General features: G+C 46.7%; 1 protein-coding gene across 1 annotated transcript in view; it reads right to left on the bottom strand.

The window, feature by feature from the left end:
- LOC132833893 (deleted in malignant brain tumors 1 protein-like) overlaps positions 1–15,917 on the bottom strand; it is a 90,873-nt gene that overhangs the window by 45,661 nt on the left and 29,295 nt on the right. Inside the window, 7 exon segments of the mRNA XM_060852553.1 lie at positions 808–1,122; positions 5,972–6,286; positions 7,012–7,281; positions 8,727–9,011; positions 11,882–12,196; positions 12,996–13,265; positions 14,706–14,990. Of these exon segments, the coding sequence (XP_060708536.1) occupies positions 808–1,122; positions 5,972–6,286; positions 7,012–7,281; positions 8,727–9,011; positions 11,882–12,196; positions 12,996–13,265; positions 14,706–14,990 (2,055 nt within the window).

The raw sequence follows: 15,917 nt of genomic DNA, 5'->3' as shown, positions 1-15,917 counted from the left end.
GGCTTCAGCTATTTCCTCTCTTGCCTCCCTCAGCAACTTGGGATAGATCACATCCCGTCCTGGTGATTTGACCACCTTAACAACCTCTAGCCTACCCAATATATATTCCCTACTTAGGTCAATGTGATCCAGACTAATCAAACTTCTGTCAGTAACCTCAACATTCACCATGTTCCTCTCCTCAGTGAACACTGATGCAAAGAAATCATTCAGAATCTCACCCATTCTCTCAGGTTCGGTACACAGACTTCCTTTGTTATCCTTTACTGAACCAATCCTTTCTCTAGTTACCTTAGAACAATCCTTTATCTACTTAACTGGAACAATCTGCACCATCACTAACCTACAATCCTACATTGTGGTTCCACTTTAATGTTCTCAGTTTCCAGGCAAATGAAACCATACACCCAACATGTTCATTCAAAACCTGACCCACAGGCCGTGTTTTACAATTCACTAGGACTCCCCTTCCAGAATGTTCCAGGTGGAGCACGTTCTTTGGGAACAGCTGCCCCTTCCCCAGTCGCTCTCCAAATATCCCATGGGATTCAACACGATTCTCACGGTCACCACACATTGTGTCACCCAGTTATCCCTTTCATCTTGTTGTCCCTGTGACAATTACCTCATGGCGGATTAAGGTTTTCCGTTTTCGTTTCTTGCTTTTGAACTTAAGCCAGAAACTGTTCATGTTCTTTGCCGTCGCCAATTGGATTGTAGCTTTCAACATTTTTCCCTCTCTTCCCTGTTATTGTTAATCGTATGTGAGAGCCTCAGTTTCACAGAAGATATCCACTGGTCTCTTACCTGGGTAACAGGTTACACCTGCATCCTCACCATGACCACAGTTGTGGGTTCCCCAACCGGGGAAGGAGCAAGACCGGAGATGGGACTCCGTCCCCTCGCAGGAAACGTCATCCATCCAAATATTTCCAGTACCTCCTCCAAACCGAGCGCTACCGTGCACCGACAGGACGGGTCCACATTGCAGCTCCTTGCAAAGAACAGTGCCATCTGCCAAATCCCAGCCATCATCACAAACCGTGCCCCAACTTCCATCGTACAACACCTCCACAGTTCCAGAGCACGGATCGTTCGAATTGACCAATCTCACACCCGATCCTGAGAGAACAGAGTGGATCCATTACTTCACTTGAGAACGGTGATATCCGAATCATTCTAACTTTGATCGGCCATCGTTGTTCATTTACTTTCCTGACACCAATACACACATGTTTTATGTAGATTTATCAGGGTCTGCAAAACTCGAGAGCGATACAGGAAGTGACAGACTGACTGAGTGATCACTCGTAACAGCTCTTCCCTCATTGGTTTGTACTCTCTCTCTCTGTCTCTGTCTCTCCCTCTCTCTGTGCATCTCTCATTTATGGAGGTTTACAAGGTTCTGCATTGCTTTTGGAGAGAGAGAGACAGACAGACAGAGAGAGAGAGAGAGACAGAAAGAGAGACAGAAACACAGAAATACATCAGACACACAGACAGACAGACAGATGACCGGTGGTGGATTAACCAGATGCTCACCGGGCCCCATTCAAAGTTTGAGAAGGCTGCATTCTCACTTTGCTCACTGCCTGTGCAGGAAGCAAACCCACGCACGGGGTGCCCCTGTGCCCCGGAGACCAGCTGTCCAGCCAACTTTGTCACTCCATCTCAGTCAAGAAGTGAACATCAAGACTTTGCCAGCTGGTGTTGTAGACATGTGGGCAGGGTCACTCAGGGAGCATGGAGCAGGAAAGGCAAATCGAACGTGACTGTTTACCTTATAAATGCCCTCTTTCACAGGAAGCCGACCCTAATGTTGGAATTACATTGTAAATATCTACCTTGCAGATTTAGTCATGCTCTGGGACACGGTTTCCGAATATTCACGTCTTACCGAGCCAGCGGAAGCCTTACTCACGTGCGACAGTTACAGGGCGACTTTGAAACGATGGTATCCAACGACCTGAAACCTGGGTTGTGTAGGAACATGTGTAGTGGCCCTGGCTGCTGGCAGTGATGTTCGGAATGGTGTAGGTGAAGGATTGCTGGCTGATGGTGCTGTTGATGATGGGAACCGTGTCCTTTAGCAACAGAAAGCGGCCTGAAGGGACACCGTCTGGAACTGTGCAGCTGATGTTGACTGATCCGCCGTCAGCTCTCACGGAGATGCTCGGCTCGGTTGCAGGATCTGACGAATAAAACAAATCATCTCACTAAAATATCCAACACTGGATCAGGAGTAGGCCATTCGGCCCGTCAAGTTGACCTCACCCATTCAATAATATCGTTCCTTATTATTCAACTCCCTGCTCCCGTGCTTTCTCGCTGTAATCTGTAAAACATCTATCCGACTCCAACTGGAATAGCATGGGATATTTGGACCTCGCCCGCTTCCTGAAGCAGAGAATCCCACAGGCTCCCCACTCTCTGAGTGAAGACATTACTCCTTTTCTCAATCCCACTCTGTCCTCTTGAGACTGTGAATCTGGACTCTGCCCGTGATTTGGAACATCTTTCCTGTGTTCATCTTTGTCTAGTTCTTTGAGAATTTTTTAAATCTTTCTATGAGATCCCTCACCATTCTTCCAAACACCAGTGACCATACTCCTAACCAATCCAGACTCTCTTCATACGTCAGCCCTGCCATCCCAGAAAACAGTCTGGGAAAGCTTTGTTGAACTATCTCTGGAACCAGAACATCCTCCTGCCCATAAGGAGACCCAAGGTGCACGCACAAATATCCAGCTGTGCTATCAAGGTATCCCATCCTGGGACTGAACCCTCTTCCTATGAAGGACAAGATTCCATTTGCTTTCTTCATTCCCTGCTACACCGGCCACAATTACTGTTCGTGACTGATGTACAGAAACACTCAGGTTCATTCCTGCTTTCCAGATCTAACACCGTTTGGATCCTAATCCACCTCCCTGACACTTTGCACTGCATTGGATACCCTCTCGCTGATCCACATTAATCTGCATCTGCTGGACATTGCCACTCGCTCCGCGTGTCCAAATCCCGCTGACTGTATCAGTGTGATGGCATATTGCTGTCATGAGACGACATGACCCAACCATAAGGTGTATCTCCTGAAGCAAATTTCACAGATCTTTTCATAAGACTGGACAGGGTAACTCCCGGAACGGTATTCCGGATGGAGGGGGCAGTCCAGAACAAAGGGGTCACCGTTTCATAAACATGGAAACTGCAGAGCAAAGGAAGTACATGTTGCATTTTCTGAACAATGTGTGCTTAAATAAAACACGGCTGAAAATGAATTTTGTCTGAGCGTGGAGGTTCTGCCACCAGAAAATATCATCAACACACATTGGAACAATTCAGGAATTGTTTAATTTGACAAAACAGACACAAGTGGAAAGGTGTGGTGCTGGAAAGGAACAGCTGGTCACGCAGAATCCTGGAGCAGGAAAGTCGATGTTTCGAGCAAAAGCCCATCATCAGCATCTTCATTCCTGATGAAGGCCTCATGCTCAAACCATCGACTCTTGGGCTCCTCAGATGCTGCCTGACCCGCTGTGCTTTTCCAACATCACACCATTCGACTCTGATCGCTAGCATCTGCAGATCAGTCATCACTTTGTCCATAACTGACACAATATACACTCACTTGTAACAACAATATCAACAGGTTGACTCAGAGAGCTGGGTGACCATTGCTCTGCCACCTCAGTCCGATAGGAACATTGGTAGCTCCCTTGGTCGCTGGTGGTGACGTTTTCAATGACGTATGTGAGGGCTCCTTGTCCAAAGCTGAGAGAATTCGAGTCCTTCAGCAACTCCAGATGTCCAGTCAAGTTGCTGTGTGGAACTGTGCAGTTAATAGTGAGTGAATCTCCAGCCACGTACAGTGCCAGTGAAGGGCTGACAGAGATTGTCGGCTCCTTTGAAGGATCTAAAAAGAGGAAAATTGGTAAAGGAGATTTCGGAAATCTGCAATTGCATTCTGTCTCATTAATGTGTTGGGTACTCTCGTTATTGCCAACTATAAAGGGTAGAGTCTCAATTATGTGATTGGAGAGCCGTTTACCATTCTGTTTAATGTTACTGGATTTGAAATGGACTGAAACATGACGAATGGAGAACGATAGAAATCTGCAATTGTATTCTGTCCGCTTAATGTGTGGGATGTTCCCGTTATTGGCAACTAAATTAGATCACAGTCACGACAGTGTGGAAACAGGCCCTTCGGCCCAACAAGTCCACAGTGCCCCACTGAAGAGCCACCCAAACAGACCCATTTACCCCTGACTCATGCACCTAACACTACGGGTAAATTAGCATGGCCAATTCACCTGACCTGAATATCGTGGGCGGCACGGTGGCACAGTGGTTAGCACTGCTGCCTCACAGCGTCTGAAGACCCGGGTTCAATTCCCGACTCAGGCGACTGACTGTGTGGAGTTTGCACGTTCTCCCCGTGTCTGCGTGGGTTTCCTCCGGGTTCTCCGGTTTCCTCCCACAGTCCAAAGATGTGCGGGTCAGGTGAATTGGCCATGCTAAAATTGCCCGTAGTGTTAGGTAAGGGGTAATGTAGGGGTATGGGTGGGTTTCGCTTCGGCGGGTCGGTGTGGACTTGTTGGGCCGAAGGGCCTGTTTCCACACTGTAAGTCTAATCTAATCTTTGGACTCTGCCCGGAAACCGGAACACCCGGAGGAAACTCACGCAGACACGGAGAGAATGTGCAAACTCCACACAGACAGGTGCCCGAAGCGGGAATTGAACTTGGGATCCTGGCACCATAACGCAGCAGTGCTAACCACTGAGCCACCGTGCCTCCCCAAACAGTCTGCCGCCCCGACTATAAATCATATACTTTATTCTGTTAAATGTCACTGTATTTCCTATCTCCTGAAACATGAAGAATGTTGAATGAAAGAAATTGGGAGCCAAACTAGGCCTTTTGGCATTTTGAGAGTGCTCCACCATTCATAATAATCACAGCTGGTCGGTTAGCTCAACAGTTTTGTTTGTCTGAGATTTTATTCCTTTGCTGTTTCTTTCGCTCCAAACACATTGACGATAAACAATCCCAGATGAAATAGCGTCCAAAACTGTCGCCCGTTCATCTCTGATTAATGGTCCTACCCCACCACCATATCCCTCACTGATCTCTCCTTATCTTTCTGTCTCTCTCTTTTTCTCTCACCCTCACTCTCGCTGTCTCTCTCTCTCTCTATCCCACTTTCTCCCGCCCCGAATTCCCAAATATCCATGAATCGTAAAAATTCTTTTCTGATCTCCGTTAAGCATGTTTCCTGTAGTATCCGATTCTTGACCTTAGATTTGCACTGTCAGTTTGTCCACTTCCTTCAAAATGGGTCAAGCATAAAGACAGCGCTAAATGGAGTTAAACCCTTTACATCTGATGACATCACATTTCCTCACACTTTTTTGCTTCGTCACTACAATATGACGCTCACCCGTAGTGTTCCTTCCTTGTATTAACTGGAACAATCTGCACCATCACTAATCTACAATCTTAAGTTCTGCTTCAGGTTTAATCTACTAATGTTCCAGGCAAATGAAACCATACACCCAACATGTTCATTCAAAACCTGACCCACAGGCCGTGTTTTACAATTCACTAGGACTCCCCTTCCAGGATGTTCCAAGTGGAGCATGTTCTTTGGGAACAGCTGCCCCTTCCCCAGTAGCTCTCCAAATATCCCATGGTTTTCAACACAATTCTCACGGTCACCACACATTGTGTCACCCAGTTATCTCTTTCATCTTGTTGTCCCTGTGACAATTAGCTCATGGCGGATACAGGTTTTAATTTTCCTTTCTTGCTTTTCAATGTAGCCAGAAGCTGGTCATAAACTTGATGTAAAACCAATTGGATTGCATCTTTCAAAGCTTTTTGCCCTCTTCCCTGTAAATGCCAAACCAATACAGGAACCTGAGTTGTTCAGAAGATGTCCATTCAGTTATACAGCTGGGTCTTACCTGGGTAACAGATTACACCTGCATCCTCACCATGACCACAGTTGTGGGTTCCCCAACCGGGGAAGGAGCAAGACCGGAGATGGGACTCTGTCCCCTCGCAGGAAACGTCATCCATCCAAATCTTGCCGCTACCTGTTCCAAACCGAGCACTACCGTGCACCGACAGGGCGGGTCCACATTGCAGCTCCTTGCAAAGAACAGTGCCATCTGCCAAATCCCAGCCATCATCACAAACCGTGCCCCAACTTCCATCGTACAACACCTCCACAGTTCCAGAGCACGGATCGTTCGAATTGACCAATCTCACACCCGAACCTGAGAGAACAGAGTGGACCCGTTACTTCAGAGGACAACGACGATATCCGAATCATTCTACATTTAATTTGCCATCGTTGTTCATTTCCGTTCCTGGCACCAATACACACATGTTTTATGTAGATTTATGAAGATCTGCAAATCTCTTAGAGAGCGAGACAGGAAGTGATAGACAGACAGAAAGATGACTGGTGGACGCTCCTCACTCACTGGTTTCTACCTCCCTCCCTCTCCCTCTCTCACTCCCTGTATCTGTTCCTTTTATGGAGTGTTACAAGGTTCAGTACCGCGATTACAGAGAGAGACACCGAGACAAATATACATACAGAAGGACAGATGACCGGTGGTGGATTAACCAGATGCTCACCGGGCCTCATTCAAAGTTTGAAAAGGCTGGATTCTCACTTTGACCTCAGCCTGTGCAGGAAGCAAACCCCACATTGTGTATCGGTAACCAGCTGTCCAGCCAACCGTGCCAACCCACCTCAGTCAAGAGGTGAACATCGAGGCGGTGTTGTAGACATGTGGGCAGGGTCACTCAGGGAGCATGGAGCAGGAAAGGCAAATAGAACGTGACGGTTTACCTTATAAATGCCCTCTTTCACAGGAAGCCGACCCTAATGTTGGAATTACATTGTAAATATCTACCTTGCAGAATTAGTCATGCTCTGGGACACGGTTTCCGAATATTCACGTCTTACCGAGCCAGCGGAAGCCTTACTCACGTGCGACAGTTACAGGGCGACTTTGAAACGATGGTATCCAACGACCTGAAACCTGGGTTGTGTAGGAACATGTGTAGTGGCCCTGGCTGCTGGCAGTGATGTTCGGAATGGTGTAGGTGAAGGATTGCTGGCTGATGGTGCTGTTGATGATGGGAACCGTGTCCTTTAGCAACAGAAAGCGGCCTGAAGGGACACCGTCTGGAACTGTGCAGCTGATGTTGACTGATCCGCCGTCAGCTCTCACGGAGATGCTCGGCTCGGTTGCAGGATCTGACGAATAAAACAAATCATCTCACTAAAATATCCAACACTGGAGCAGGAGTAGGCCATTCGGCCCGTCAAGTTGACCTCGCCCATTCAATACAATCGTCCCTCATTATTCAACTCAGTACCCTGCTCCCGTGCTTTCTCGCTGTAATCAGTAAAACATCTATCCGACTCGAACTGGAATAGCATGGGATATTTGGACCTCGCCCGCTTCCTGAAGCAGAGAATCCCACAGGCTCCCCACTCTCTGAGTGAAGACATTACTCCTTTTCTCAATCCCACTCTGTCCTCTTGAGACTGTGAATCTGGACTCTGCCCGTGATTTGGAACATCTTTCCTGTGTTCATCTTTGTCTAGTTCTTTGAGAATTTTTTTTATCTTTCTGTGAGATCCTTCACCATTCTTCCAAACACCAGTGACCATACTCCTAACCAATCCAGACTCTCTTCATACGTCAGCCCTGCCATCCCAGAAAACAGTCTGGGAAAGCTTTGTTGAACTATCTCTGGAACCAGAACATCCTCCTGCCCATAAGGAGACCCAAGGTGCACGCACAAATATCCAGCTGTGCTATCAAGGTATCCCATCCTGGGACTGAACCCTCTTCCTATGAATGACAAGATTCCATTTGCTTTCTTCATTCCCTGCTACACCGGCGACAATTACTGTTCGTGACTGATGTACAGAAACACTCAGGTTCATTCCTGCTTTCCCCATCTGACACCGTTTGGATCCTAATCCACCTCCCTGACACTTTGCACCGCATTGGATACCCTCTCGCTGATCCACATTAATCTGCATCTGCTGGACATTGCCACTCGCTCCGCGTGTCCAAATCCCGCTGACTGTATCAGTGTGATGGCATATTGCTGTCATGAGACGACATGACCCAACCATAAGGTGTATCTCCTGGAGCAAATTTCACAGATCTTTTCATAAGACTGGACAGGGTAACTCCCGGAACGGTATTCCGGATGGAGGGGGCAGTCCAGAACAAAGTGGTCACCGTTTCATAAACATGGAAACTGCAGAGCAAAGGAAGTACATGTTGCATTTTCTGAACAATGTGTGCTTAAATAAAACACGGCTGAAAATGAATTATGTCTGAGCGTGGAGGTTCTGCCGCCAGAAAATATCATCAACACACATTGGAACAATTCAGGAATTGTTTAATTTGACAAAACAGACACAAGTGGAAAGGTGTGGTGCTGGAAAGGAACAGCTGGTCACGCAGAATCCTGGAGCAGGAAAGTCGATGTTTCGAGCAAAAGCCCATCATCAGCATCTTCATTCCTGATGAAGGCCTCATGCTCAAACCGTCGACTCTGGGGCTCCTCAGATGCTGCCTGACCCGCTGTGCTTTTCCAACATCACACCATTCGACTCTGATCGCTAGCATCTGCAGATCAGTCATCACTTTGTCCATAACTGACACAATATACACTCACTTGTAACAACAATATCAACAGGTTGACTCAGAGAGTTGGGTGACCATTGCTCTGCCACCTCAGTCCGATAGGAACATTGGTAGCTCCCTTGGTCGCTGGTGGTGACGTTTTCAATGACGTATGTGAGGGCTCTTTGTCCAATGATGAGAGAATTCGAGTCCTTCAGCAACTCCAGATGTCCAGTCAAGTTGCTGTGTGGAACTGTGCAGTTAATAGTGAGTGAATCTCCAGCCACGTAGAGTGCCAGTGAAGGGCTGGCAGAGATTGCCGGCTCCGTCAAACGATCTAAAAAGAGGAAAATCGGTAAAGCAGATTTCAGAAATCTGTAATTGTATTCTGTCTGATTAATGTGTGGGGTATTCTCGTTATTGCCAACTATAAAGGTTAGAGTGTCAATCATGTGATTCTGTTTCATGTTAATGTACTGAAGCATTAGGAATATAAAGTGATAGAAACGAGGAGCAGGAGATGGCGATTCGGCATTTTGAGAATGCTCCAACATTCAAAATGATCACAGCTGATCTTTCAGCTCAACATCTTTGTTCGTATGTGTCTTTATCCCCTTGCTGTGTCTTTAGCTCCACATTGACGCAATATCATCCAGATGAAATAGCATCCAAAACTGTCCCCATTTCATCTCTGATTCAGGGTACTGTCCCACCAACTTTCCCCTCACTCGTCTCTCTCTCTCTCACACACACACGCGCAGTCTCTCTCTCTCTCTCGCTTTATCTCTCTCTCTGAATTCTCAAATATCTCTGAATTCAGCATGTTTCCTGCCCGTCAACGATATCTGATTCATTACCTTAGATTTGCACTGTCGATTTGGCCATCTTATTCCAAATGGGTAAGCATAAAGACAATGTATACTATACTTAAACCCTTTATGTCTGATCTGTTATCATATTTCCTCATACATTGTTTCTTCCTCAGTACTATGTGACACTCACACGGAGTATCCGTTCTTTGCATTAACAAAGAACAAAGAAAATTTACAGCAATGGAACAGGCCCTTCCAAGCCTGAGCAGATACAAATCTACTGTCTAAACCTGTCTGTCAATTCCGAAGCATTTGTATCCCTCTTCTCCCCACCAACTCATGCATCTGTCCAGACGCATCTGAAGTGAATCTACCGAACCTGCTGGCAATGCATTCCAGACACCCACCAGCCTCTGTGTGAAGTACTCGTCACGTGTATCCCCCACAAACTTTCCACCTCTCACCTTAAAAGGGAGACCTCTCGTTATTGAATCCTTCACCCTGGGAAAAAGCTTGTCTCTATCCACCCTGTCTATATCCTTCATGATTTTGTAAACCTCAATCAGGTCCCCCCTCTATCTCGTTTTTTCTAGTGAACATTAGCCTAACCTACTCAACCTTACTTCATAGCAAGCACCTTCCATACCAGGCAACACCCTCACAAACCTTCTCTGCACCCTCTCCAAAGCATCCACATCTCTTTGGTAATGTTGGGACCAGAACTGAACACAGTATTGTACGTGCGGCTGAACCAATGTCATGTATAATGTTGACATGACTTGCCAGCTCTTTTCCTCAATACCCCATCCACTGAAGGCAAGCATCCCATATGCCTTCTTGACCACTCTATCCACCTGTGCAGCAACCTTCAGATACAATGGACCTGCAATCCCAGATCTCTATGCCCATCAACTTTTCCCACGGGTCTTTCATTCATTGCATCATTCGCCCCAGAATCAGTATTGCCTAAATGCGTCACCGCACATTTGTCTGGATGGATAACCATCTGCCACTTTTCTGCCCAACTCTCCAGTCTATCCATATCCTCCGGTATTCTCTGACAGTCTCTTATGCTTTCTGCTCCTCCACCAATCTTGGAGTCATCTGCAAACTTGCTGATTATACCAACAGTGTGCCAACTCCCAGATCATTAATGTCTATTACAAACAACAGTGGCTCAACACTGACCCCTGAGGAACACCCATTGGTAACCTTTCTCCAGTTTGAGAAACTCTCTTCAACTACTCCTGTCTGCCTCCTGTTGTGCAACCAGTTCTTTATCCACCGAGCTATGACAACAACAGCCTTCATTGACTTCATTAATCAATTTGATCACTTCCTCGGAGAAGCTGAAAATGTGTTGCTGGAAAAGCGCAGCAGGTCAGGCAGCATCCAAAGAGCAGGAGAATCGACATTCCGGGCATGAGCCCTTCTTCAGGAATGGTTCCCACTACCGACATCAGGCTCACTGGTATGTAGTTGCCCAGAATATCCCTACTAAACATCTTGTACAGGGGGACAATATGAGCAACCGTCCAGTCCTCGGCACCTCACCTGTATTTAAGGACGCCACAAAGATATCTGTCAGGGCTTCAGCTATTTCCTCTCTTGCCTCCCTCAGCAACTTGGGATAGATCACATCCCGTCCTGGTGATTTGACCACCTTAACAACCTCGAGCCTACCCAATATATATTCCCTACTTAGGTCAATGTGATCCAGACTAATCAAACTTCTGTCAGTAACCTCAACATTCACCATGTTCCTCTCCTCAGTGAACACTGATGCAAAGAAATCATTCAGAATCTCACCCATTCTCTCAGGTTCGGTACACAGACTTCCTTTGTTATCCTTTACTGAACCAATCCTTTCTCTAGTTACCTTAGAACAATCCTTTATCTACTTAACTGGAACAATCTGCACCATCACTAACCTACAATCCTACATTGTGGTTCCACTTTAATGTTCTCAGTTTCCAGGCAAATGAAACCATACACCCAACATGTTCATTCAAAACCTGACCCACAGGCCGTGTTTTACAATTCACTAGGACTCCCCTTCCAGAATGTTCCAGGTGGAGCACGTTCTTTGGGAACAGCTGCCCCTTCCCCAGTCGCTCTCCAAATATCCCATGGGATTCAACACGATTCTCACGGTCACCACACATTGTGTCACCCAGTTATCTCTTTCATCTTGTTGTCCCTGTGACAATTACCTCATGGCGGATTAAGGTTTTCCGTTTTCGTTTCTTGCTTTTGAACTTAAGCCAGAAACTGTTCATGTTCTTTGCCGTCGCCAATTGGATTGTAGCTTTCAACATTTTTCCCTCTCTTCCCTGTTATTGTTAATCGTATGTGAGAGCCTCAGTTTCACAGAAGATATCCACTGGTCTCTTACCTGGGTAACAGGTTACACCTGCATCCTCACCATGACCACAGTTGTGGGTTCCCCAACCGGGGAAGGAGCAAGACCGGAGATGGGACTCCGTCCCCTCGCAGGAAACGTCATCCATCCAAATATTCCCAGTACCTCCTCCAAACCGAGCGCTACCGTGCACCGACAGGACGGGTCCACATTGCAGCTCCTTGCAAAGAACAGTGCCATCTGCCAAATCCCAGCCATCATCACAAACCGTGCCCCAACTTCCATCGTACAACACCTCCACAGTTCCAGAGCACGGATCGTTCGAATTGACCAATCTCACACCCGATCCTGAGAGAACAGAGTGGATCCATTACTTCACTTGAGAACGGTGATATCCGAATCATTCTAACTTTGATCGGCCATCGTTGTTCATTTACTTTCCTGACACCAATACACACATGTTTTATGTAGATTTATCAGGGTCTGCAAAACTCGAGAGCGATACAGGAAGTGACAGACTGACTGAGTGATCACTCGTAACAGCTCTTCCCTCATTGGTTTGTACTCTCTCTCTCTGTCTCTGTCTCTCCCTCTCTCTGTGCATCTCTCATTTATGGAGGTTTACAAGGTTCTGCATTGCTTTTGGAGAGAGAGAGACAGACAGACAGAGAGAGAGAGAGAGACAGAAAGAGAGACAGAAACACAGAAATACATCAGACACACAGACAGACAGACAGATGACCGGTGGTGGATTAACCAGATGCTCACCGGGCCCCATTCAAAGTTTGAGAAGGCTGCATTCTCACTTTGCTCACTGCCTGTGCAGGAAGCAAACCCACGCACGGGGTGCCCCTGTGCCCCGGAGACCAGCTGTCCAGCCAACTTTGTCACTCCATCTCAGTCAAGAAGTGAACATCAAGACTTTGCCAGCTGGTGTTGTAGACATGTGGGCAGGGTCACTCAGGGAGCATGGAGCAGGAAAGGCAAATCGAACGTGACTGTTTACCTTATAAATGCCCTCTTTCACAGGAAGCCGACCCTAATGTTGGAATTACATTGTAAATATCTACCTTGCAGATTTAGTCATGCTCTGGGACACGGTTTCCGAATATTCACGTCTTACCGAGCCAGCGGAAGCCTTACTCACGTGCGACAGTTACAGGGCGACTTTGAAACGATGGTATCCAACGACCTGAAACCTGGGTTGTGTAGGAACATGTGTAGTGGCCCTGGCTGCTGGCAGTGATGTTCGGAATGGTGTAGGTGAAGGATTGCTGGCTGATGGTGCTGTTGATGATGGGAACCGTGTCCTTTAGCAACAGAAAGCGGCCTGAAGGGACACCGTCTGGAACTGTGCAGCTGATGTTGACTGATCCGCCGTCAGCTCTCACGGAGATGCTCGGCTCGGTTGCAGGATCTGACGAATAAAACAAATCATCTCACTAAAATATCCAACACTGGATCAGGAGTAGGCCATTCGGCCCGTCAAGTTGACCTCACCCATTCAATAATATCGTTCCTTATTATTCAACTCCCTGCTCCCGTGCTTTCTCGCTGTAATCTGTAAAACATCTATCCGACTCCAACTGGAATAGCATGGGATATTTGGACCTCGCCCGCTTCCTGAAGCAGAGAATCCCACAGGCTCCCCACTCTCTGAGTGAAGACATTACTCCTTTTCTCAATCCCACTCTGTCCTCTTGAGACTGTGAATCTGGACTCTGCCCGTGATTTGGAACATCTTTCCTGTGTTCATCTTTGTCTAGTTCTTTGAGAATTTTTTAAATCTTTCTATGAGATCCCTCACCATTCTTCCAAACACCAGTGACCATACTCCTAACCAATCCAGACTCTCTTCATACGTCAGCCCTGCCATCCCAGAAAACAGTCTGGGAAAGCTTTGTTGAACTATCTCTGGAACCAGAACATCCTCCTGCCCATAAGGAGACCCAAGGTGCACGCACAAATATCCAGCTGTGCTATCAAGGTATCCCATCCTGGGACTGAACCCTCTTCCTATGAAGGACAAGATTCCATTTGCTTTCTTCATTCCCTGCTACACCGGCGACAATTACTGTTCGTGACTGATGTACAGAAACACTCAGGTTCATTCCTGCTTTCCCCATCTGACACCGTTTGGATCCTAATCCACCTCCCTGACACTTTGCACTGCATTGGATACCCTCTCGCTGATCCACATTAATCTGCATCTGCTGGACATTGCCACTCGCTCCGCGTGTCCAAATCCCGCTGACTGTATCAGTGTGATGGCACATTGCTGTCATGAGACGACATGACCCAACCATAAGGTGTATCTCCTGGAGCAAATTTCAGAGATCTTTTCATAAGACTGGACAGGGTAACTCCCGGAACGGTATTCCGGATGGAGGGGGCAGTCCAGAACAAAGTGGTCACCGTTTCATAAACATGGAAACTGCAGAGCAAAGGAAGTACATGTTGCATTTTCTGAACAATGTGTGCTTAAATAAAACACGGCTGAAAATGAATTATGTCTGAGCGTGGAGGTTCTGCCACCAGAAAATATCATCAACACACATTGGAACAATTCAGGAATTGTTTAATTTGACAAAACAGACACAAGTGGAAAGGTGTGGTGCTGGAAAGGAACAGCTGGTCACGCAGAATCCTGGAGCAGGAAAGTCGATGTTTCGAGCAAAAGCCCATCATCAGCATCTTCATTCCTGATGAAGGCCTCATGCTCAAACCATCGACTCTGGGGCTCCTCAGATGCTGCCTGACCCGCTGTGCTTTTCCAACATCACACCATTCGACTCTGATCGCTAGCAGCTGCAGATTAGTCGTCACTTTGTCCATAACTGACACAATATACACTCACTTGTAACAACAATATCAACAGGTTGACTCAGAGAGCTGGGTGACCATTGCTCTGCCACCTCAGTCTGATACGAACATTGGTAGCTCCCTTGGTCGCTGGTGGTGACGTTTTCAATGACGTATGTGAGGGCTCTTTGTCCAAAGCTGAGAGAATTCGAGTCCTTCAGCAACTCCAGATGTCCAGTCAAGTTGCTGTGTGGAACTGTGCAGTTAATAGTGAGTGAATCTCCAGCCACGTAGAGTGCCAGTGAAGGGCTGGCAGAGATTGTCGCCTCCGTCAAACGATCTAAAAAGAGGAAAATCGGCAAAGCAGATTTCAGAAATCTGTAATTGTATTCTGTCTGATTAATGTGTGGGGTATTCTCGTTATTGCCAACTATAAAGGTTAGAGTGTCAATCATGTGATTCTGTTTCATGTTAATGTACTGAAGCATTAGGAATATAAAGTGATAGAAACGAGGAGCAGGAGATGGCGATTCGGCATTTTGAGAATGCTCCAACATTCAAAATGATCACAGCTGATCGTTTAGCTCAACATCTTTGTTCGTATGTGTCTTTATCCCCTTGCAGTGTCTTTAGCTCCACATTGACGCAATATCATCCAGACGAAATAGCGTCCAAAACTGTCCCCATTTCATCTCTGATTCAGGGTACTGTCCCACCAACTTTCCCCTCACTAGTCTCTCTCTCTCTCACACACACACGCGCAGTCTCTCTCTCTCTCTCGCTTTATCTCTCTCTGAATTCTCAAATATCTCTGAATTCAGCATGTTTCCTGCCCGTCAACGATATCTGATTCATTACCTTAGATTTGCACTGTCGATTTGGCCATCTTATTCCAAATGGGTAAGCATAAAGACAATGTATACTATACTTAAACCCTTTATGTCTGATCTGTTATCATATTTCCTCATACATTGTTTCTTCCTCAGTACTATGTGACACTCACACGGAGTATCCGTTCCTTGCATTAACAAAGAACAAAGAAAATTTACAGCAATGGAACAGGCCCTTCCAAGCCTGAGCAGATACAAATCTACTGTCTAAACCTGTCTGTCAATTCCGAAGCATTTGTATCCCTCTTCTCCCCACCAACTCATGCATCTGTCCAGACGCATCTGAAGTGAATCTACCGAACCTGCTGGCAATGCATTCCAGACACCCACCAGCCTCTGTGTGAAGTACTCGTCACGTGTATCCCCCACAAACTTTC

Source organism: Hemiscyllium ocellatum, chromosome 38 (assembly GCF_020745735.1).
Source record: "Hemiscyllium ocellatum isolate sHemOce1 chromosome 38, sHemOce1.pat.X.cur, whole genome shotgun sequence".
NCBI classification, from domain to species: Eukaryota; Metazoa; Chordata; class Chondrichthyes; order Orectolobiformes; family Hemiscylliidae; genus Hemiscyllium; species Hemiscyllium ocellatum.
The sequence above is the reverse complement of the archived record's forward strand: the minus strand, read 5'-3'. Positions and strand labels throughout refer to the sequence as shown.